The sequence below is a fragment of the Caretta caretta genome, chromosome 1 (assembly GCF_965140235.1).
Source record: "Caretta caretta isolate rCarCar2 chromosome 1, rCarCar1.hap1, whole genome shotgun sequence".
In the NCBI taxonomy this organism is placed as follows: Eukaryota; Metazoa; Chordata; order Testudines; family Cheloniidae; genus Caretta; species Caretta caretta.
Window position 1 is genome coordinate 137867126 of NC_134206.1, and position 24847 is coordinate 137891972.

Genomic DNA, 24847 nt, shown 5'->3' on the forward strand with positions numbered 1-24847 from the left:
AGAGGTAGGAAAAAGGAAGGAGTGGTTAGAAATGGAACTGTAAACATTCAGAAAAATTGCCTTAGAGGATCAAACCACTGGTCCTTCTAGTCAAATGTCCTGTAATCAGAGGTGGCCAGTACCAGATGCAACAGAGGAAGATATAATACCCTGATTCCTCACCACCATTGTTTGCATTAAATAACATTTAGACACAATAAATCCTGTATCTTGGCAGGGAGTTAGACTATATGACCCTAATGCTATGGTTCTATGATTTTCATGGGAAAAGTTTTTTCCTATTCCTAGGCAGTTAGTGTCCTGCAGTGGGACAGCCGATATCCCTTATAAATATGACCAGCATTTTGAATACTACATATTGGAAGCTACGGAAATATGGAGAATTTGTAACACGTAGTTTTGTAAAGGGACCACTCAGTGCAACAAAAATAACACTTCACTCACAGGACTGCAGGCTGGGGAACTTGCTGCTTTATTCAACTGCATCACAATAGAGTGGGAACACACAGAATAGAAAGTAAAGGAGGGCTGGAGTGATGCTCTGGAGGAGGGCTGGAGTGATGCATCATACTCTGGGTGGCCCAATTAACTTTATCATAGCCCCTTTACTAGAGTAAGTATTTAGATACCACTTATTAAGCAAAGAGTCCCCTTAACTAAATGACAGCTGATAGCAGCAAAGAAAAAATATTATCAAAATTGTAACTGGTGCATCATGAGTCTGGTGACTACCTGTCTAATTAACTAAATAAGACTTGGACTTTACTGAGTCCACTTAACAAGGCTCTTACATAAAGAATACTTTGTGCTATTTTTCAGAGATAAAAATGGAACTGTCAAACATTACCATGTGCACACAAACTACGAAAACAAATATTATCTGGCTGAAAATTACTGTTTTAATTCAGTTCCCCAACTTATTCACTATCATCAGCATAACTCAGCAGGTAAACCACGTCTGTCTCTCCTTGCCCCTTCTGGTGACTCTGAATGTGTTTTTCTCCTATCATATGTTTTTCTCCTACCATAGATAGATTTAGAGAGACTCAGGTTGTTGGGTTTCTAGTATTTATGGTGAATCTCTTGCTATACTGAATGGTCTAAATACTAAGAATAAATTTACCCCCCTTTTAGGTGTTGATCTTGAGAATTTGTTCATGGGGGGGGTGTTAGTTGCCTAGGATTTTTATTATTATTATTTAAGAGAGCTGCATGTATTGTGATCATTAACTGGCTTTCTTTGTAGGTATGATTACAAGGCTTCGACATGCTGTGACTACAAAAGCAAATAAGGTCCCATCGACATCATCCTTAGGAAATGGTATGGAGATGATTTTCCCTTTTAAAACTATTGTCACTGTTTGCCACCTGTCACAGCACTGGTTGAGCTCCCCCTGCTGGACACTCACCAGACTGCTGTGAGGGAATCCAAATGCTGAATCCTCAAATCCTCTAATCCTCTAGAGTAGTGGTACTCAATCTGCGGGGCGCAGAACACAGCTGCGGCCCATGTGTCATCCTCAGGGCCATACAGGTAGTATATATATTGTGTGAATGCAGACCACATGACACAGAGAGAGCTGCATATGTGGCCCACAATGGTAAATAGGTTGAGAACCAGTGCTCTAGAGTCTAAATGGAGTCCAGGGACTTCCCCTGGCTTGGGGGCTCTAGGCACACTCTTGGGATGAAGATTCTCTGTTTAGCACTCGCTTCTGAGAGCTGAGACCTTGTGGTCCAACTGCCGAGCCTCTGCAACCAGGAGTGACCCTCCCAATTCCCCCTTTCCCCCCCCCCCATTTTATGCACAGCCCTTCCCAGAACTCCAGCCTTGTAGGCACTCTGGGTAAACAGGTTAACCCCTCCGGGACATGTGGTAGGTGTTGTACATAACTTACACAGACAGATTTTGCACAAGATTCTAAACTACCATTGCTCTTTACTTAAGAGAGAAAGGACAAGAGGGTACAGATCATTTAGAAAACACTGAACACCCCGAATGCAATGCCCCACTAACTCACCTCTCCCTTGGGGTCCATCAGAGTTCAGGTGGGCTGGGGTCCCCACTTCCCCATCAGGCTCCTGCAGCAGCTTCCCTCTGCTTGAGCTGGTGAAAATGGCCAAAGACCCCCAGGAAAACGGCTCCTGCCCTTTTATAACCTTCCAGTCCTTCTGTCCTGTGACTCCTGGATCAGCCTCCACAGGTGATCCCAGACCCCTACCAGATGACTCTGTGGCCAGGTTACCTCTCCCCTGACAGACTATTTTTTCCTGGGTAGGAAGCTGCCTATTGCTTAGGGCACTTGTATTTGAATAGAGGACCACCCAGATTTCACAACCCTCTATTGCCAGTCCTGCGTCACTCCCATGGAATTTCTGTCCAAGATGAGGTAAAAGGACAACAGAGAAGACAAAGGGCTGCACATTCCAAATAGAGTTTGATAAAGACACAGAGAGAGAATTCATAATCTCACACAGAATTCCTTAGGTTGTACAGATAGATTCCTCACATCGTCACACCACCATAATTTGTCAATAAAAAGAAACCATTATGATTTTCCTTACTTCCAATCTTGGCCTTATAGAAGGCTGCAGAAGCTTTAAACTCTCTGGTTGGCAGTCACTTAGATCCACCTCTGTGTCAGAGGTAATGCAGAACCACCCTGCAGCACATAGAGTTTAGAGAGGGATTGTTCTTTGGTGATCAGTCCCTCCCTTGTATGGGGAGTGCACAGGTGCATTATTCTTAATGCTAGTGTAGTCAGCACCCACCAGCGCATGCAGCCTACTCCCAAGGCAGCTATGTGTGTGGATGTTGGGAGGCCGTGGGACCACATTCCACAACTCCCTCTGGGGTCAAGTGACTGGCTCCTTGTGCACTCCCTCAATCTGCACACCCATGCCACAGCCATCTCAATCTGGCCCTTTCTTATTATGTTCTAGCACATTATGTGGTGGGATTGCATTTGTTTGTAAAGCCAACTGAAAAACAGCCTGGCGATACTTCAATTGTTTGGCCCAAAAGTCCTTCATAAGTCACACAAACTTTGTCTGGTTTTGTGAACTAACATACCTCAGCTGTGGTATCAAATGGCACTCTGGGGTTGTGCTGCAGGGTACCCATTTCTGCTGCCACTTGCAGATAAAACCCATAGACTTCATGTGGCACACTTTCATGCATTGCAAAAGAAACAAATGGACACCTTTAGGACCCCAGGACTGCATATATCAGTCTGGTAGCTAAAGGGGATTGCTTCTGTCCCTCTAGGGATCTGGGAGCTGAAACGAGAGGAAATCGTCCTGCTCAAGGAATTAGGAAGTGGCCAGTTTGGAGTGGTGCAGTGGGGAAAATGGAAGGGAAAGTACGATGTTGCCATTAAGATGATTAAAGAAGGATCAATGTCAGAAGATGAATTCATAGAGGAAGCTCACACCATGATGTAAGCTGCACTTTGCTTAATGAAATAACATTGCAAATAAGGCTCTTCCACAAGTCATCTCAGTAATATAGAATAGCCATAAGAACATAAGAATGGCCATACTGGGTCAGACCAAAGGTCCATCCAGCCGAGTATCCTGTCTACTGACAATGGTCAATGCCAGGTGTCCCAGAGGGAGTGAACCTAACAGGTAACAATCAAGTGATCTCTCTCCTGCCATCCATCTCCACCCTCTAACAAACAGAGTCTAGGGACACCACTCCTTACCCATCCTGGCTAATAGCCATTAATGGACTTAACCTCCATGAATTTATCCAGTTCTCTTTTAACCCCTGTTATAGTCCTAGCCTTCACAACCTCCTCAGGCAAGGAGTTCCACAAGTTGACTGTGCACTGAGTGAAGAAGAACTTCCTTTTATTTGTTTTAAATCTGCTGCCCATTAATTTCATTTGGTGGCCCCTAGTTCTTATATTATGGGAACAAGTAAATAACTTTTCCTTATTCACTTTCTCCACACCACTCATGATTTTATATATCTCGATCATATCTCCCCTTAGTCTCCTCTTTTCCAAGCTGAAAAGTCCTAGCCTCTTTAATCTCTCCTCCTATGGGACCTGTTCCAAACCCCTAATCATTTTAGTTGCCCTTTTCTGAACCTTTTCTAATGCCAGTATAGCTTTTTTGAGATGAGGGGACCACATCTGTATGCAGTATTCAAGATGTGAGCGTACCATGGATTTATATAAGGTCAATAAGATACCTCCATCTTATTCTCTATCCCTTTTTTAATGATTCCTAACATCCCGTTTGCTTTTTTGACTGTATACTGCATGGACGTCTTCAGAGAACTATCCACGATGACTCCAAGACCTTTCTCCTGATTAGTTGTAGCTAAATTAGCCCCCATCATATTGTATGTATAGCTGGGGTTATTTTTTCCAATGTGCATTACTTTACATTTATCCACATTAAATTTCATTTGCCATTTTGTTGCCCAATCACTTAGTTTTGTGAGATCTTTTTGAAGTTCTTCACAGTCTGCCTTGGTCTTAACTATCTTGAGCACTTTAGTATCATCTGCAAACTTTGCCACCTCACTGTTTACCCCTTTCTCCAGATCATTTATGAATAAGTTGAATAGAATTGGTCCTAGTACTGATCCTTGGGGAACACCACTAGTTACCCCTCTCCATTCTGAAAATTTACCATTTATTCCTACCCTTTGTTCCCTGTCTTTTAACCAGTTCTCAATCCATGAAAGGATCTTCCCTCTTATCCCATGACAACTTAATTTACGTAAGAGCCTTTGGTGAGGGACCTTGGCAAAGGCTTTTTGGAAATCTAAGTACACTATGTCCACTGGATCCCCCTTGTCCACATGTTTGTTGACCCCCTCAAAGAACTCTAATAGATTAGTAAGACATGATCTCCCTTTACAGAAACCATGTTGACTTTTGCACAACAATTTATGTTCTTCTGTGTGTCTGACAATTTTATTCTTACTATTGTTTCAACTAATTTGCCCGGCACTGACGTTTGACTTACCGATCTGTAATTGCCAGGATCACCTCTAGAGCCCTTCTTAAATATTGGCGTTACATTAGCTATCTTCCAGTCACTGGGTACAGAAGCTGATTTAAGGGACAGATTACAAACCATAGTTAATAGTTCCGCAATCTCACATTTAAGTTCTTTCAGAACTCTTGGGTGAATGCCATCTGGTCCTGGTGACTTGTTACTGTTAAGTTTCTCAATTAATTCCAAAACCTCCTCTAGTGACACTTCAATCTGTGACAATTCCTCAGATTTGTCACCTACAAAAGACGGCTCAGGTTTGGGAATCTCCCTAACATCCTCAGCCATGAAGACTGAAGCAAAGAATTCTTTTAGTTTATCTGCAAAGACTTTATTGTCTTTAAGTGCTCCTTTTGTATCTCGATTGTCCAGGGGCCCACTGGTTGTTTAGCAGGCTTCCTGCTTCTGATGTATTTAAAAAACATTTTGTTATTACCTTTTGAGTTTTTGGCTAGCTGTTCTTCAAACTCCTTTTTGGCTTTTCTTATTACATTTTTACATTTAATTTGGCAATGTTTATGCTCCTTTCTATTTACCTCACTAGGATTTGACTTCAACTTTTTAAAAGATGCCTTTTTATCTCTCACTGCTTCTTTTACCGAAAAAAGTCATCGAAAAAGAAGTTCCTCCTCAAAATAAAACCATAAGTACCACAGGCAACTTTAGATATAGGCTGAGTATGTGACCACCTAGGGCATCACATTTAGAGAGGCATCAACAGAATAGTAGAGAGATTGCTGGGGTTACCAGTAACCAGTGTTATACTGCTCTTCAGCTTCACTGACTGCTGAGCTTCTTTCTGCATGTGTGATTTAAACATGTACTTTATTATTGAAACGCCTCCTTCAACATGCATGTATGGAATTATCTATTTCTGTCATCAGAAGCAAGTGGGAATGACCTATGCATGAGTAGGTGGGACATATCAGATCAGTGAATGCATCTGCAGTATATTTCACGTTGGCAAATGGGGAGGTAACCGCCCCAATCTCCACAGTCAGATACCAGTTTGCAAGTAGTTTTATTCAGGGCATTTCAGGTATGTCACAACATAAGGAAATGTGCTGTGCTCCTGTCAGTTGGCTAGCTGAAATGGTTATAATAGCTGATTCTACTTTGCTACATTCGCTTAGTAGGAACATAGCCACTTTTTGAATGCCTTCTAGTGACCTGGGATGACTCTGTTACGCCGTGCTTCAGTTTCCCCTCTTGGACTCCTCAAGAAGTCAAAAAAGGCTTCTCTTTGTTCAGTGGTACCCCTCCATGGAGGCTGGTTTTACTAGCAAGAAGTTCAAAATGAGGCTTCCCCAGACTTAAGCTGGGGACAACCCATCCTCCCCGAGGTACTGTCTCAAAACTCTCCTAGTGTCTCAGGATCTTCCCTGCTTCAGCAGGCCAACCTCAGCCCTTCGTAGCTGGAGCAACTCCCCTGATTGCATGATCTTCCCTGCAGGAGTCTCTCACTCTCTGCCACAGCTTTCCCTTCTTGTTTCCTGCCTTCCTCCGGCTCTTTATAGAGATCAGCTGCGCTTTGTCTGGCCCATATTGAGAGGCTGTTAATAAGGCACAGGTGGGCTGGACTAGTTCCCTCTTCCAGGGCCTAGTCCATTCTGTGGCATAAATCCTTAAATCTCAGTTGCCAATACACTAACTCAGCTTTCTCCGTGCGTGCCAGTGGGGCAGTGCACAGGCTCAGAAGTCTGCACTACTGGAACCTAAAATAGTCAGTTTCACCATTCCTGATTATTTGTGCAATTGTTTCATGCTAGCATGGAGAACGAAATTAACCTCTGCTTGAAAGGGAAATTTTTAAGTCTGAGATTTCATTGATCAAACCCAAACTTTACTAACTAGGCTAGAACTCTTATTAATTATTATTTATTTGCATTGCTCCAAAAGTTACTTTACAAATGTCAAGGTAATGATAAGGAATAAAAGCTCACAACATAGAGTAACATATTTATTTCTTAATTTTTTGTTTCAGGAAACTTAATCATCCCAAACTTGTTAAGCTCTATGGGGTTTGCACAGAGACATATCCCTTCTATATAGTGGCAGAATATATGGCTAACGGCTGCTTGCTTAACTACTTGAGGAGTCACGGAAAGGAACTGCAACCCTTTCAGCTGCTGGAAATATGTTATAGCATTTGTGAAGCTATGACTTTCTTAGAGAGCCAGCAGTTCATTCATCGAGACTTGGTAAGCTCTAGCCGGGTAGGAGGAGGAGATTTAGAACCTGATTCTGTGTTCTGTTACTCCTATTTTATACCAGTGTAACTCACACTGGCATAAAACAAGTGTAATAGTGTGGACATGTAGGCCACTGGAATAGAAGGTTCTGTTTAGTGGTGTTTTGTTACTATTATAAGAATAGCTGCTGTGTCAAGAACTTGGACTGTTCAGATTTTGTTGTAATAAGCCATTATTTTACCCAGTTGTGTCTTGTTCCTTCTATTATTCACCCTGGTTTTATAGTGATCTAGCTCTCCTTTACACTAGTGTAACTGAGAGCAGAATCAGGACCTTGTATCTAGGCCCACCGTTTGTGCAGGAGTGTGTGTGCAAGAACACTGGCAGACAGAGTCGGGTGGAATCAGATTGGTTATGGTGTGAGATCACTGAAAGAGAACTCTCCCTAGCTCCTGGAGACTCATGTTCCAGACTCAGTCAAGACATTGTGCGTTCTAACTGTAGCCACTGGAAAATGTGCGAGAATCTACAATATAGAGAGAGCTATATTTTCAAAGGAGCCTCAGCCCAACATCTCCACTGCCAACCATCATTTTAAATATTCGTTTTAGTGTTTGCAATTATTTATTTGTGTACACAAATCAAGTAACTGGACATGTAACTAACCAGTTTGGACATTCAACTCCGAAATCCAGGATGCCGAGCAGTTTATCAGTACAAAATTCAAGTTATAAAGGCAATTTCTGAAAATTTGTTACTGATTGTTACAACCCATAGAGAGCCAAGAATAAAAGCAGAACTTGGCTTTAGGAGGTGAACCATATCCCTGGGATTAATAACCCTCAGGGCAGGGATGATAGCTCTAGGTAAATGCTCACATAAATAAGTCTGTGCAGATCGGTGCTTTTCTGGCCTATTCATTGCTCATACTGCTTAAATTATCTCTCAATATTCCATTCTCTTTATAATGAATAGTAAATAACCAAGTCAGCATTCTCCTATTATACACATGTTGTTCTTGCTTTTGATGTACTAGCAACTTTTGATGAGGTGTTACCTAATGGCTAGAACACTGGTCTGGGACCCAGAAGACTAGCCTTCAATTCTTGGCTCTGCCACTGGTTGGCTGGGTGACCACCCATCCCTGTGCCTCAGTTTACCCATCTGTAGAATGGGGATAATGATACTGATTTCCTTTGTAAAGCACTTTGAGATCTATGGATGACAAGTGCTATAGAAGAGCTAGGTATTATTATCGTTACAAATTAAAAATAGTGCATCATTTTTTAAATCAAAGAACTTCATGGATATACATGATGAGGGCGTAGGCAATGTGGTCTAGTAGTCACATTTACACCATGGTCTGCATGTGAGGAACAGTGGTCACTGAGCAGGAGTTGCATGAATCACAAGAGCCAGGTTCAGTAAGCAAGAGTTGGGGTCAGAGTCAGGCCGGGGTCAGAGAGCGGAAGTCGAGATAGCACCAGTCTGGAATCAGGGGGCAGGAATCAGGGTCAGAGTCAGGCTGGATAAGAGATCAGGAGACAAGGCAAAGTCTGGAGTTGCAGCAAGCCAAAGTCTGTGTGTGGTTGTCCAGACAACTTCCTGGGGCAACCCCTGAGGCTAAACAGGGGCACTTGGCCAATCAGAAGGCGGCACGTACTTGGGTGGTACTTCCTGCGGCACCTACTCTCCACAGTTCCCCCTGACTGTAACTGTCCCAGGCTCTACAGACCCAGGTTCTAGCCCAGGGACCCTTACAAAGGAATTCTGCAGGAAAGAAATACTGTTTGAAAATAACCAAACTCTTATTTCACTTGGATTTTGGTCACTCAGTCTGTTTTCTTGTTTTCCCACTAAAGGCTGCTAGGAACTGCTTGGTTGACAGTGATCTTACTGTGAAGGTGTCTGACTTTGGGATGGCTAGGTAAGCTACAGATTGAATCTTCAACCACTGTAGTGCAATAATGTCAATCCTGAATGGTTTATTCGTGTTAGTCAGCCAGTGCTGCCATGAAACCAACAGTGAATGAGCTGTTATTAATAAAGTTAAACCACAGGGACTATCTAGTTCTCTTTAGTCCCATTGAGTTAATGATTGTAACCCATTCTGGGGCTTTCAATGAGACGAGAAACAGAAGGTGCAGACTCCTGGCATCTCTAAAGGTTAGAGGGCAAATGTAATGTATGCACATCACTGTTTCATGCTTGTCAAAGAAATCTCAACAATGTTCTCTGTGTGCAAGAGAGTTTTTATAATGCCCCCTTTGTGAGAGATTCACGTGGGTTTCTGATCCCTCTAGCAAAGACATGATAAGGAGTCCCTTGATAATTTGATTGCAGCAACATACCTCTGTAGCTTGAGGTTAGCGTTTCTATCGGGTTATCTCTGGAGACCTGGGTTTCTGGCCAGGCTTTGTTCACAGGCTTGTTGGGGAGTTGTTGTGGGGCATTCCAGGCAGAAGCAGGAAGCAATATTTCACTAGCTATTTGTCATAGCTTGAAGACTGGCTCTTCCCTTGCAGGTATGTTCTGGATGACCTGTATGTAAGTTCATTAGGAACTAAGTTTCCAGTGAAGTGGTCGGCACCAGAAGTTTTTCATTATACTAAGTTTAGCAGCAAGTCGGATGTATGGGCCTTTGGTACGTATGGGATTTGACCTCTCATATTGGAGATGCTTAATAAGCTCAAAAAATGCAAACTTGACTGCATATTTGAAAAGCCACAAAAATGACTGACAGACTTTAACAACTACTATGCAAAAGTCTAAGATAGGTATTTACTACGTATAGCATGTATATTCTGCTTAATATTACCATGCAACAACAATAGGCCAAACTGATGTAATCTTAATGGCTTCTCTGTGGGTGCACAGACTAGAATTTGGTCCACTACCCGTATGTTGTACAATATGTGTGTAGTCCAAAGCCCGGGGTGGGTCGCTGGAGCAGAGACCGAACCTGAGTCCTCTGGCTCTAAAAGCACCAGCCTCTAGTGCCTAAGCTAAAAGACCTGTTCAGTTAGTTCAAAGGTTGTAGCAGATTCGTAAATCTCAAGCCTAGCCTGTAGCATGGAAGAGCATGCCATACTGTGTAATCACGGGATACATGTGCAATGTTAGCTTCTTGCCAGAACTTAGAACATGATGCAAACCTGTTTCCAGCCAGGAGAGCTCAAACAGCTGATCTTCTCATGGCAACCTGGCACTGAGCTGTGGTGAACAAGATAGAAGAGAGGTTTTTCCAAATTCTTCTTTCTTTCAGCTCTGTCTCCAGCTAGTCACCCTATCCCATTAAAAGAAAGACTGCAATACTGAAAATGTTTTGCATGTGCCCTATACTATTATATACTACTGCAGGAGTTGGCAACCTATGGCACGCGTGCCAAAGATGGCACGCGAGCCGATTTTTAATGGCACGCTGCTGCCTGCCGAGTCCCAGCCGCCGGCCCTGCTCAGCCCGCTGCTGAACCCAGGCCAGGACCCTGGCAGGCAGCAGAGTGCCATTACAACTCCTGCCCGCCCTGGCCCACTCTTCTCTGCCCCCCCCCCCCCAGGGACAGGGTGAAGAAGCTTGGTTCTGCCGGCTACTGCTGCAGGGCAGGCAAGCTCCTGCCTCTTCCCCCAGCGTGCTGGGTTCCTGCCCCTCCTCCTCTCCCTCCCGGCCGCCGATCAGCTGATGGCCCTTTCCTGGGATGGGGAGAAGCCGAGCCGCAGCACGATTGCTGCTTCGGGGAGGAGGCAGAGATGGGGACGGGGCCTTGGGGAAGGGGGGTGGAATCAGGGCATATCCCCTCCAGCCCCCTGCAGTGAGCCGCTCTGGGCAGGGGACTGGGAACAACCCCACGACCCCAGCCCACACCCCCAGCCCTCTGCCCTGACCCCTGCACCCCCCTCACACACTCCTAGCCCTCTGCCCTGACCCCTGCACCCCACTCATACACATCCAGCCCTCTGTCCTGACCCCTGCACCCCCCACAACCCCAGCCCTGACTCCAGCCCCCCCACATACCCAGCCCCCCCACACCCCATGCCCTAACTCCTGCACCCCCCTCACATGCCCCCAGCCCTCTGCCCTGACTCCTGCACCCCCCACACCTGATGCCCTGACTCTTACACCCCCCACATTGCCACCCCCACCCTGAGCACCAAACGGGAGCTTCTGCACACACACACCCACATTCCCACCTGCACCCCTTGCACCAAATGGGAGCTGCCCAGGTAAGCACTCCACCCTCAAACCTCCTGCCCCAACCCTGAGCCCCCTCCCTCATTCTAGCTCTTGGCCAGGCCCTACACCCCAACCCCCAGCCTGCTCCTTCAACCCCAGCCCTGTGCTCAGTGCCCTCCCACCCTCAGCTCAGTGCAGGGAGAGAGGAAGACAATGGGCTAGAACCAGGGAGAAGGTAGGTACCCGCTCTATGTGGGCAGGGCCAGGATCCCAGACCGGCAGCGGGCTGAGTGGCAGCAGGCTGAGCCGCTCAGCACACTACCAGTCTGGGGTCCCGGCCGCCAGTCCCGCTCAGCCCACTGTTGGTCTGGGGTCCCGGCTGCTGGCCCCGCTCAGCCCGTTGCTGTTCTGGGGTTCTGGCTGCCGGCCCCTTGCCAGCCAGGGTCCTGGCGACAGGCCCCGCTCAGCCTGCTGCCGGCCTAGGTGAACTGAACCCCAGGCTGGCAGAGGGTTGAGGGGGCCAGCAGCGTAAGATCAGCATTTTAATTTAATTTTAAATGAAGCTTCTTAAACATTTTGAAAACCTTGTTTACTTTACATACGACAATAGTTTAGTTATATAATATATAGACTTATAGAGAGAGACCTTCTAAAAAATGTTAAAATGTATTACTGGCACGTGAAACCTGAAATTAAAGTGAATAAATGAAGACTCGGCACATCACTTCGGAAAGGTTGCCGACCCCTGGTATATAATTAAGACTAAGATTTAGTAACAGGTATTTTTAGTAAAAGTCATGGACAGGTCATGGGCAATATACAAATATTCACGGCCCTGTGACCTGTCCATGACTTTTACTATAAATACCCCAACTAAAACTTAGCAGCTCCTGGGGCCCCAGGGCGGACTGCTCTGGGAGCCCCGAGGACACTGATGCTCTGGAGGGGGGTGGAGGGGCCGATGACTAGCCCCTACTCTGGTAGCAGGGGCTGACTGCCCCCCACTGCTCCAAGGCCCATGGGGACTGCTGCTCTGATGGTCTCTGGGGTGGCCCCTGGGACCGCTGCTGCTCCGTGACCACTGCTGCTCTGGCGGCCCCAGGGCCAGCTGCCTGGGGCTCCTCCAGCAGCGGCCGGTGCGGCTGGCCCCAGGGCCACCCCAGCAGCTGGCTCCGGGGTCAGCTGTTCGGGCAGCCCTGGGGTCTGCCGCACCGGCAGCTGCGGAAGTCAGAAGTCACAGAAAGTCACGGAATCCGTGATGTCCGAGATCTCTGTGACAGACTCGCAGCCTTATATATAACCACTCTAAGTCCTTTGGGAATCTTATTTAAGTCTTCTAACACTAAAGGACTAAATGTCCCAGTCCCTTAAAAACATCTGTAAAATCACGTGAGAAAATCATCTACAAAATGCCCATAGTACTTATTCTATATTATTTTGTAAAGCTGACATAGGACAATTCTTAAATAGCCATGTCTTGGGCATTATCACTGAACAACCCCATCAAACATCTGTATCATTCAACTTCACCTACCACTACAACAGCATGTTTTTTGCCATTGAGTACAGCATCACTAACACTAATATCGTTCATCATACCCTGGATACAAATCAGCCCCATACATTTGCTAGAAAAATAATTTTTGCTAGAAGTTTCATCTGTTATTACCATTCTGATAGATGAGTATTGCTTAAGTGTCTGATCTGGAATGGTTTTTCATTAAATTTCTTGTCTTTCAACCCTGGAAATTTCTGCAGGGATCTTAATGTGGGAGGTGTTCACTTTGGGAAAGCAACCCTATGAACTGTATGATAACGTTCAAGTGATTGAGAAGGTTTCTGAGGGATATCGGCTTTACCGACCACAACTGGCCTCAGAGACCATATACCAGTTAATGTACAGCTGCTGGCATGAGGTACGTACATTGGTCCATATGCATTGGAGATGTTATCTAAAACAATTGATGGGCTTCATGATGGTCAGCTGAAAAAAGCAATACAGGAAACTATTTCTGTTAAAGAACATTGATTGTAGAGAGAAACTAGCTTCCATAAAGCCCTCAACTACAGTACACCAGAGGAAGGGCCTATAATTAATAAGAGGACAATGTGTGGAAAATTAAGCATGAAGGAGAACTAGCTGATTTTCCTTTTAAGGAAGCTGTACCATTCACTTATGACGATAACTTTAAAATATGCCTCAAATTAGATGACAGATTTAGAATTTGAGTGATTCATCATAACGTCTCTATGCCTGAAATTCTAAATGTTAGAGCACTGTCAAGGTTTGTAGGTCAAACACTGATCATTCTGTATCCATATTTAAGTTTCTCTTAAAGATCAATGCTGCCATGCCGCCTACAGAACAAAAAAATTCCCAATTTATTGTTCTTCTTCCTGCCTCTGTTTACCTGTCTTTAAACAGTGATATGTCCCTTCTTGAGTGTCTAGTAACTGCCTGGCACATTATTGGTGCTACCATAAAATGGTGATTGTTAGTTTTTATATGACTCACACCAAACATGACAAAAATAAGTTCTACTTCAACAAAAATTTTAAAGAGAAAGAAAAATGAAAACAATAGCAATAGAAGAAAGATTTAAAGCATACAGTGGTTGGAATCATAAATTGCTTTGCCACATAAATGCCATTACCTCTCCATAATTCTGCATGTTTGAGCTAAGAAAAATGAATGTTACAGTAACTATGTTATATTTTCAGTGTTAAGTAACCACATAAGTTGTTTTGTTTTCATATAGCTACCAGAAAAGCGCCCCACATTTCATCAACTCCTATCAATTATTGAGACACTCAGAGAAGATGACAAGTCTTGAAGACAAGTCCTCATCATGTGGCTTTTGAATATTGGTTGGCATATCACCAGTTTACTTTGTGGGAACTAATATTTTTGTGCAAATTCTGAAATCTGACTGACTTCAGATTTGGCTGACTCCAGCAGTATTACACTGGTTTTTCATTGTCTTTTAATTCGCAGTGCTTTGACAACACAGAGTAAAGAAGAAAGCTCTTGTGATGTTGTGGTGACTTAGTATTGTCTGAAAGAAGAGTGTAGAAGTATAATACTGATGCTGTTAGTATGAACCCCCCCCCCTCATAGTACTTCACAAGCAGAGAACTATCCAGTAATAATGTAAACTCTTTCAAGGTTTGTTGTGGTGTTGGGTTTTTTTAGGTCACAACAGGATTTTATTAATCTTTATTTGGAAAATGTAAACATGGGCAATTCAAGCTTACTTGGTTTTCCCATTATCATATTAGATCTCAGGGTATTTTCTGTTATATAAACCTGAGGTTGGTATTATGGGTCAAATTCATACCTGGTGCAAGTGGCTGCAACTCCAGTGGCATTAGTGTTAACTTCAATGCTGTGAATGCTATTGCCAGTGAAACAGCACATCACTTTGGTCACTAGGGCCTGATCCAGTTTCCCTGCGGTCAATGGGAGTCTTTCCATTGACTAGTGCACATTGGATTGGGCCCTAATGACAGTCATTGTTCATTCTAAACTAGATCCGTGTGACATTTGAAATACAATTATGGGGCTGCTGTTGGCAGTGATATGTTCTTATTCCCTATTTAATCCCTGATAATGCAAAACTATCCTTGTCTAAAATTCCATGAGCCTTAAACAGACTGGTTTATTGAAACATCAGTATGGGATCTGCAAGACCAGATACCTGACGAAGACATCACCATTTGAAATATTAATATAATGGCATGACCAAAAAAGTTCACACGTGAGTGCTTGAAATTTGACTCCTAAATCCATATTTGGACACTTAACTAGAGGGGCCCTAATTTTCAAAGGTGCTCATCAACTATAGCTCCCATTGACTTCAATGGCAGCTGGCATTGCTTAGCACCTCTGAACATTTGGCTACTTCTATGTAAGTGCTTAAATATAGATTTAGGAGCCTAACCTTAGGCACCCAGGTTTGCAAATTTTGGCCTATTTTCTTTTATATACATGTTGAAAAATTGTGACTAGTGTTTGATTCAAAGTAATGGTAACAGTAATTATTTTGGCTCTCCAGGGGGAAGAGTACATTGAACTATATGTACTCGACTGCTCCAGTGTTTGTCTTGCCATGTTTCCGTTGTTTTTAAAGGAGTAGAAAGAACATGCATACCAGAACTGTGTATTTTTAAAAGTCAGGCTGAAGTACTAATGCAGAGGATGCTTTGGCACCTGGAGTACAGTGGTAAAAAGGCACATTAGAGAAAATTATGTTCATTTACAAAAATTCCTGTCTGACCTATTAGGAACTGGCCAGTAATGTCTGCATAGTATTTCTAGCAGGTTTTTTCCCCTTTTCTCCTTAATGCCCAATACAGAATGGGAAGTGTAAGGAAAATGTTGCTTAAGACGTATGAAAATAGTTGGTTTTAACTGATCCTTCCTTACAGGCCTTTCTCTTGTTTTCAGTTACATTTTAGATTGCCTTATAAAATTGCTTGATTAGTTTTGAAGCCTAGTACATGTACGAGCCATTTGTGAACGTTTTCCATATGTCCTTGGCCTATGTTATGCTTCGTCTTTCTCTTGTTAGCATCAAGTTTTATGGTTATAGACATAGTAGCCACTTCTCTCTGAACTTGATCATGTTCAGACAAGGCTTTAATTAGTGCTTTGGGAAAACTCCAAACCTGTGTGAGGCAGCATTGTTTGTTTGAGTCTGACAAACCAAAGTGGGCGTTGCAAAGTTGATTTGGCTAATGTCTGTAACAGAATCCTGTGACTTTGTATCACTATGTTGTAAATTCACAGCTAAATGCAAACATCACACATCTCAATGCACAAGGTTACCAGACTTTTGTCGTGAACGACTGTTCCTGAATCTACATGTAATGAGACATTCTACATCTAGATGAGACATTTTGGACTTTAAATCTAAAGTAAATACATTTGTCTTAGCTGCAAGTTATGAATGGATGCTGAGACTGTGTTATTTTTAGCCCACACCTCTTACTTGGCATTGACGATTGAATTATTACATGGCATTTTGTGACATTATAGCATGAAGGGAACACTGCAAGCTTGGTTGTTTTCCTGTTGCATAAAATTTCTTTGTTGGTCCAAGTGAAAAATAAAACAAGTTACACAGGAGGGTGGGAAGATGCAAAACACATACAGTTGTCAAAAGGACCCAGAGTGTAGAAAATTGTGTCTGCTGCTGGTGCACATGTATTCTCTCTGCTCTAGATGCACAGAGATGGTGGAGTGCTGTGCTGGAGGAAGGAGGGGACAAGAGACATAACAGGCAGGCAGGAGAAAAGGTGAGAGGGAATAACAGAAAGCAGCAGGAGCTGCAGGGAGAGAGAGGAGGAGGAGCCTCTTATGTACCTCTCTAGCACCCCCAGGAGCCTGGACTGCTTAACACCAGCTTCTCAAGGAGCTTCCTGTTTCCTGCTGCTTCCCTGAACCCACTTGAGGAGAAGAGGCAGTCAACTGAAGTAGTAGGAGCTAGTTAGACCCTTAAGGCGTTGATATCTTCCCTCACTCAGGCCCTGCCACCAGCCTGCTCATTTGTCCCCTTCAAATGAGTGTTGAGAGCCACTATTGCTGGCACAGAACAGCAGTCATGAGTGAAAGAAGAAAACGCCCCTCTGGGGCAGCATTCAGAAAAAGAAAGAAAAGCAAAGGAAACTTTCCTATCTAAGCAGGCAGGAGCTCTCCTGAGATACATAGACACAAATGTTCGTGGTGAGCCTTCCACCCCCAGTGAGGAAGTGAGTGGTGAGGAGATGCCTGATCTTCCAGTTAGTCAGAGTGACCTGGCAGCTACTGCAGCATCCATATCTCCATCTCAAATGGATGTAACCATGCACATTCCTGAAGAAAAGTGTAGATCAGAGAAGAGTGTGGTGGAGGCGCAAGAAACAGCTGCTGATGAGTTTAGTTCCTTAAGACTAGATGATCCAGGACTGTGGACCCACTTGAGCAGTAGCCAGAGGGACTTCTTTGTATTGCATGGGCCACAGCAAGTGAAAAAATTCATGTTCCCCAAAGACAATGAAAATAGAAGTTTCCATCCAACACATTACTGGCGTGAAATCCCCAATGGTGACAAAGTGGAGAGGCCATGGCTTATGTACTCAAAAACCCAGAATGCTGCATAGTGTTTTTGTTGCAAACTCTTCAGGTCTAATGTTCCAGCCACATTGGAAAAAAAAACAGAAACAAAGGACTGGAAAAATCTGGCTAGAAATCTGGCATGTCATGAGAAGGCAGCAAATCACCAGAGAGCATTCCAGAGGTGGAAAGAGCTTGAGATGAGATGAAGGTTAAAGGCCACCATAGATGATCAGCATCAAGAGAAGATTGCATCAGAGTCTCTTTACTGGCAAAATGTTTTGAAAAGGCTCATTGCTATTGTGAGAATGCTTGCTACCCAAAACCTAGCACTCTGTGGCACTTCAGATCAACTGTATGTGCCAAACAATGGAAACTTCTTTCAAATTGTGGCGCTGACGGCTGAGTTTGATGCTGTACTCCAGAAGCATCTAAGAAGAGTCACCACCCAAGAAATGTACACACACCATTACCTTGGAAAAACAATTCAAAATGAGATCATACAGTTACTGGCAACAAAAGTCAAACAGAAGATTGTGGCACATCTGAAGTCAGCAAGATATTATTCTGTTATTCTGGACTGCACACCTGACATCAGCCATACGGAACAAATGACTTTAATGGTGTGTTTTGTAACAACAACAGAACCTAGTGAACATGTCCCTGCAATGGTGACTGTCAGAGAGCATTTTCTAGAATTTATTGTGTGACAAAGCTCTGTCCTTGTCTCCGTGGGTCCTGTGTTTCCTGGCGGATTTCGTTAGCCTCAGAGGCTCACTGTGACCCTCCATGTAACCCTTCTCTCTCTAGAGACAAGGGTCTCAGTCTATTGAGCCATTTTCATCATAAGCCAGCGAGGGAGGTGAGAAGAAGCTACCCTCCCTTGCACAGTCTCTGTTGTCTCCCAGTCTCAGTGATTAATTGTGGGGGGGCAAAGGAGGGAGCCCGGGCCCGCCCTCTACTCCGGGCTCCAGCCCAGGGACCGTAATAGTATCAGCTATGGTAGCTGACCTTTTAGAAACATGACACATACAATTCCCTGGGCTATTTCCCCACAGCAGCCCCCACTTCCTCAGGCTCCACTTCAGCCTTACCTCAGGGCCTCCCTCCTTGTGCCTGTTATGGTGTATACTGCTCAGTCTCTCCAACAGCACAACTTCCTCCCACAGCTCCTGACATGCACACTCACCTGACTGGCTGGGAGGCTTTTAACTAGTTTCAGCCAGCCCCTGATTGGCTTCAGGTGTCCCAATCAACCTAGTGTTCTCCCTGCCTTCTGGAAAGTTTTTAATTGGCCCCAGGTGTCTTAATTGACCTGGAGCAGCTGCCATTTAACTTATCCTGGTACCAGGGATTTGTTTAGCCTGGAGCTAATATATCTATCTCCCACTACTTTTCTATAGCCATCTGGCCTTGCCCCTTCACAATTGACATTGATGATACTACAGGAGCTGGTATGACAAATGTGCTTCTTAAAAAGCTGGAAGATACGGGAATTGCGATAGCTGACATGAAAGAGGTCAGGGCTACGATAATGGTGCCAACATGAGAGGACAGAACAGAGAAGTGCAGACACGGGTCTGAGAGTTAAACCCTTGAGCTTTTTTTGTCCTATGCAGTTCTCATTTATTGAACTTGGTGGCCAGTGATGCAGCATCAGCTTCGAGTGAGGCTGCTGAATTTTTTAATGTAATTCAAAGCATCTATGTATTTTTCCCTGCATCAACTCATAAATGGCAAATTTCAAAGTAACATCTGGGAACATCCTCTCTGACACTGAAACCACTGAGTGCCACATGATGGGAAAGCTGAGTGGAGGTGATTAAGCCTATTGAACACCAAATTGGGAAGACAGATGATGCCATAGTTGCCATTATGGAGGATAATGCTATGGCAGGAACTGTTCATTGGAGAACAGTGGCAGAGGGAAATGGAATCACCAGAAGAATACATAACTTGAAATTTCTATGTGGCTTAGTGTTGTGGCATGACATACTGTTTGAAATAAATGTTGTAAGCAAGAGACTCCAAGGTGTTGACCTTGATATATCTGGAGCAATGGAACAACTAGACAAAGCAAAGTCATACCTACAGACTTACCGGTCTGATGAAGGTTTCAGGATTTCAAAACGTTCTGAAGAGTGCACAGAAGTTGGCAGAGGAACTTCACACTGAAGCTATTTTCCACCCATTCAAGAATAAAAGAGTCACTGAAGAAGACATTTTGATTAAGAGACACAGGATAATCCCATAAGAGACCCCAAACAACAATTCAAAGTTGAATTCTTTAACCAGGTGCTAGATTGTGCAATACAGTCAGTTGAAGAATGTTTCATACAGCTTAAGGAACACAGGGGTATATTTGGGATGTTCCAAAACTTCTTACTATACCCGAAGAAGACCTACACCAGCAATGCAGGGCACTAGAGACAGTGTTGACACATGATGATGTGCGATATTGATGCGAGTGATTTAGGTGATGAACTGAAAACCCTTTCAAGATACATTTCAGCGGGATCAGCTCCCAAGGCTGTTCTGGAATATAAGCATCTGTGCACAAATAAGATGACCACTCTCTTTCCAAATGCTTTTGTTGCTCTAAGCATACTTCTAACACTTCCTGTAACATTTGCCAGTGGAGAACGCAGCTTCTCCAAGCTGAAGTTAATAAAAACACATCTACGCTCCATAATGACACAGGAGAGGCTGGTGGACCTTAAAACCGTCTCAATAGAGCATGAGCTGGCCCAGACTGTGGATGTTCAGGAAGCAGTTCAAATCTTTGCAACCAAGAAGGCAAGGAAAGCACCACTTTGATTATTCAAACAGATAAAAATGCCCGTGTTTACTATGCAGGCAAGAAAATTTACATTTCCTGTTCAGGCGTTTGAAAGTTAAGTGTTACTTAAAATTTTTGAACAAGGCATTTTAAGTTGTTAGTTCTCCTTTATTGGGGTAGGTAGCAGAGCAGTACCATGAGAGGAGTAGAACAGGAAGAAGGCAGAATTGAGATCTTTCAAAGTTTTGGCCTAAGTGAGGGGGCATGGGGGCATCATTTGAGCTCCCCACCTCAGGTGCCAAAATGTTGTGGGCCGGCCCTGGGTGTGTGGAAGAGGGCTCAGAGCAGGGGCAGAGGGTGGGGGTGAGGGAGTAAGGGCTCTGGGGTGGGTCTGGGGATGAGGAGTTCGGGGTGTGGGAGGTGGCTCAGGGCTGGGGTGGGGGTGAGGGCTCTGGCTTGGGGTGAAGGCTCTGGGGTGGGAATGAGAGGTTGAAGGGGTGGGAAGGGGCAGGATGAGGGGCTCAGGACTAGGGCAGAGGGTTGGGATGCAGGGGTGTGTGGGCTGGGGATGAGGAGTTTGGGGTGCAAGAGGGGGCTCAGGGCTGGGGCAGAGTGTTGCGGTGTGGGCTCTGGGGTGGGGCCAGGGATGAGGGGTTTGGGGTGCAGGCTGCCCAGGGGCTACAGTGGGGAGAGAGGACTCCTCCCCAGCCCTCTGTCACCGTAGGAGCTCGGGGCTGGAGGAGAGGCACATCTCCCTGGCTGCGGCAGTTCCAGTGGGACTGGGCCAAAGGAGGGACTCCTCTCCCCCGGCCACGGCAAGTCCAGGGCAGGCAGCTCCGCGCTGGGGTGAGCGGGGTGAGGGGGGCGCCTCTTCCCCAGCCACGGCAGCTCCATGCTGGGGCCAGTGCCGGGGGGAGGGGTGTCTCTCCCCACCACGGCAGCTCCATGCTGAGGCAGGCTGGGAGAGGTGTCTCTCCCGGCCACAACCCTAAGCCCCTGCACAGGGCTTAATAGGCAGCTATGTGGCCGCGCAACTTAGAGGGAACTTAGCCAGGGATCTGCACCCCACCACCCCGAAGTGAAGCTGAAGCCTGAGCAACTTAGCTTTGCGGTGCCTCCTGTGGCATGGGGCCCCAGGCAATTGCCCGGCTTGCTGCCCCTCATGCCAGCCCTGGCTTTTATATGCAAAAAAACAGTTGTTGTGGCACAGGTGGGCCATGACATTTTTATAGCATGTCGGGGGGATGGCCCTCAGAAAGAAAAAGGTTGCAAACCCCTCTACTAGATTACAGGCCAAATCCTGATCCCACATCAATGGAAAATTCCAATTAATATATATGGAACTGAGGCAGGAAACAGCCACTTTAAGCACATCTCTGCTCTCTCCTATATTTGGCTTGATTTTCTTACAGAGCTGCAAAAAGATATATCACACCACCATCCATTTAATATCATCCTGGCAGGACATAGGGTTGCCAACTTTCTAATTGCACAAAACTGAACACTCTTGCCCTCTCCCTACCCTGCCCCTTCCCTGAGGCCCAGCCCCCCACTCCCTCCAGCCTCCCTCCCTCCATCGCTCACCCTCCTCCACCCTCACTCACTTTCACTGGGTTCGGGGTTGGGGCGCAGGCTTATCTCGGGCAGCTCCCGATCAGCGTCGCAGCAGGAGGACTAAGGCAGGCTGGTTAAGAAAGATGGTTAAGTTGAAGTTTGTATCTAAACAGTAAGGGCTCAGCCCTGCAAATTTGAGCAAATCCTTAAATTTAAGGACATGAATAGTCTCACTGAAGTCAAAGTTAAAGTTAAAAGTGTGTATAAGTATTTGCAGGATTAGGGCCTAAATTAGAACAATCATGCTTCTAGTGAGACCGAATTTCTTCTCCTGCTATCACCCTTTCCAGTCAGGGATTCTTCCTCTTTTACACCATCTTCCCTGTATCAGACTAGAGTGATAATTAGCTAGATTAGGAATTCTCAAATATATGTTATTAATTATCATAATAGAGTGTCTCATGAAACACCACTCCTCTCATTCATAGTCACATGGCCCTCCTATTTATGGTCACGTCATCACTATGGAGACTACAGTCATTTCTTACATAGCCCTGGTCTACACTAGGAGTTGAGGTCGAATTTAGCAGCGTTAAATCGATTTAACCCTGCACCCGTCCATATGACGAAGCCCTTTTTTTCGACTTCAAGGGCTCCTAAAATCGATTTCCTTACTCCACCCCCGACAAGGGGATTAGCGCTGAAATCGGCCTTGCTGGGTCGAATTTGGGGTACTGTGGATGCAATTAGACGGTATTGGCCTCCGGGAGCTATCCCAGAGTGCTCCATTGTGACCACTCTGGACAGGACTCTCAACTCAGATGTACTGGCCAGGTAGACAGGAAAAGGCCCGCGAACTTTTGAATTTCAATTTCCTGTTTGGCCAGCGTGGCAAGCTGCAGGTGACCATGCAGAGCTCATCAGCAGAGATGACCATGCAGAGCTTATCAGCAGAGGTGACCATGATGGAGTCCCAGAATCGCAAAAGGGCTCCAGCATGGACTGAATGGGAGGTACGGGATCTGATTGCTGTATGGGGAGAGGAATCTGCGCTATCAGAACTCCGTTCCAGTTTTCGAAATGCCAAAACCTTCGTCAAAATCTCCCAGGGCATGAAGGACAGAGGCCATAACAGGGACCCGAAGCAGTGCTGCCTGAAACTTTAGGAGCTGAGGCAAGCCTCTCAGAAAACCAGAGAGGCGAACGGCCACTCCGGGTCAGAGCCCCAAACATGCCGCTTCTATGATGAGCTGCATGTCATTTTAGGGGGTTCAGCCACCACTACCCCAGCCTTGTTGTTTAACTCCTTCAATGGAGATGGAGGCAACACGGAAGCAGGTTTTGGGGACAAGGAAGATGATGATGAGGAGGAGGTTGTAGATAGCTCACAGCAAGCAAGCGGAGAAACCATTTTTCCCAACAGCCAGGAACTGTTTCTCACCCTGGACCTGGACCCAGTACCCCCCAAACCCACCCAAGGCTGCCTCCCAGACCCACCAGGCAGAAAAGGGACCTCGGGTGAGTGTACCTTTTAAAATACTATACATGGTTTAAAAGCAAGCATGTTTAATGATTAATTTGCCCTGGCATTCGTGGCTCTCCTGGGTATACTCCCAAAGCCTTTGCAAAAGGTTTCTGGGGAGGGCAGCCTTATTCCATCCACCATGGTAGGACACTTTACCACTCCAGGCCAGTAGCACGTACTCAGGAATCATTGTAGAACAAAGCATTGCAGTGTATGTTTGCTGGCGTTCAAACAACATCCATTCTTTATCTCCCTGTGTTATCCTCAGGAGAGTGATATCATTCATGGTCACCTGGTTGAAATAGGGTGCTTTGCTTAAGGGGACACTCAGAGGTGCCCGTTCCTGCTGGGCTGTTTGCCTGTGGCTGAACAGAAATGTTCGCTGCTGTTAGCCACGGGGAGGGGTGAGGGGCTAGCCACGCACTGGGGGGAGGCAAAATATGACCTTGGAACGAAAGCACATGTGCTATGTATGTAATGTTAACAGCAAGGTTTACCGTGAAAGAGTGTACCCATTGTTCTATAAAATGTGTCTTTTTAAATACCACTGTCCCTTTTTTTTTCTCCACCAGCTGTATGTGTTTCAAGGATCACAGGATCTTCTCCTTCCCAGAGGCTAGTGAAGATTAGAAGGCGAAAAAAACGCACTCGTGATGAAATGTTCTCTGAGCTCATGCTGTCCTCCCACACTGACAGAGCACAGACGAATGCGTGGAGGCAGACAATGTCAGAGTGCAGGAAAGCACAAAATGACCAGGAGGAGAGGTGGCGGGCTGAAGAGAGTAAGTGGAGGGCTGAAGAGAGGGCTGAAGCTGAAAGGTGGCGGCAGCATGATGAGAGGAGGCAGGATTCAATGCTGAGGCTGCTGGAGGATCAAACCAATATGCTCCAGCGTATGGCTGAGCTGCAGGAAAGGCAGCAGGAGCACAGACCGCCGCTACAGCCCCTGTGTAACCAACCGCCCTCCTCCCCAAGTTCCATAGCCTCCTCACCCAGACGCCCAAGAACGCGGTGGGGGGGCCTCCGGCCACCCAGCCACTCCTCCCCAGAGAATTGCCCAAGCAACAGAAGGCTGGCATTCAATAAGTTTTAAACTTTTAAAGTGCTGTGTGGCCTTGTCCTTCCCTCCTCCACCACCCCTCCTGGTGCTTCTCTTCTCCACCACCCCTCCTGGGCTACCTTGGTAGTTATCCCCCTATTTGTATGATGAATGAATAAAGAATGCATGAATGTGAAGCAACAATGACTTTATTGCCTCTGCAAGTGGTGATCGAAGGGAGGTGGGGAGGGTGGTTAGCTTACAGGGAAATAGAGTGAACCAAGGGGTGGGGGGTTTCATCAAGGAGAAACAAACAGAACTTTCACACCGTAGCCTGTCCAGTCATGAAACTGGTTTTCAAAGCTTCTCTGGTGTGCACCATGCCCTTCTGTGCTCTTCTAACTGCCCTGGTGTCTGGCTTTGCGTAACCAGCAGCCAGGCGATTTGCCTCAACCTCCCACCCTGCCATAAACGTCT

The 24847-nt window shown here is 45.5% G+C and overlaps 1 protein-coding gene across 1 annotated transcript in view; it reads left to right on the forward strand.

Annotated features, from left to right (window-relative positions):
* The window catches only part of BMX (BMX non-receptor tyrosine kinase), a 39597-nt gene extending 23403 nt beyond the window's left edge, over positions 1–16194 (forward strand). The window contains exons 11-18 of the mRNA XM_048836934.2: positions 820–947; positions 1247–1321; positions 3269–3440; positions 7001–7217; positions 9071–9135; positions 9734–9852; positions 13138–13295; positions 14139–16194. Coding sequence (XP_048692891.1) covers positions 820–947; positions 1247–1321; positions 3269–3440; positions 7001–7217; positions 9071–9135; positions 9734–9852; positions 13138–13295; positions 14139–14213 — 1009 coding nt within the window. The 3' untranslated portion in view covers positions 14214–16194. The remainder of the gene's footprint in view (positions 1–819; positions 948–1246; positions 1322–3268; positions 3441–7000; positions 7218–9070; positions 9136–9733; positions 9853–13137; positions 13296–14138) is intronic.
* Positions 16195–24847: the final 8653 nt, after the last annotated feature.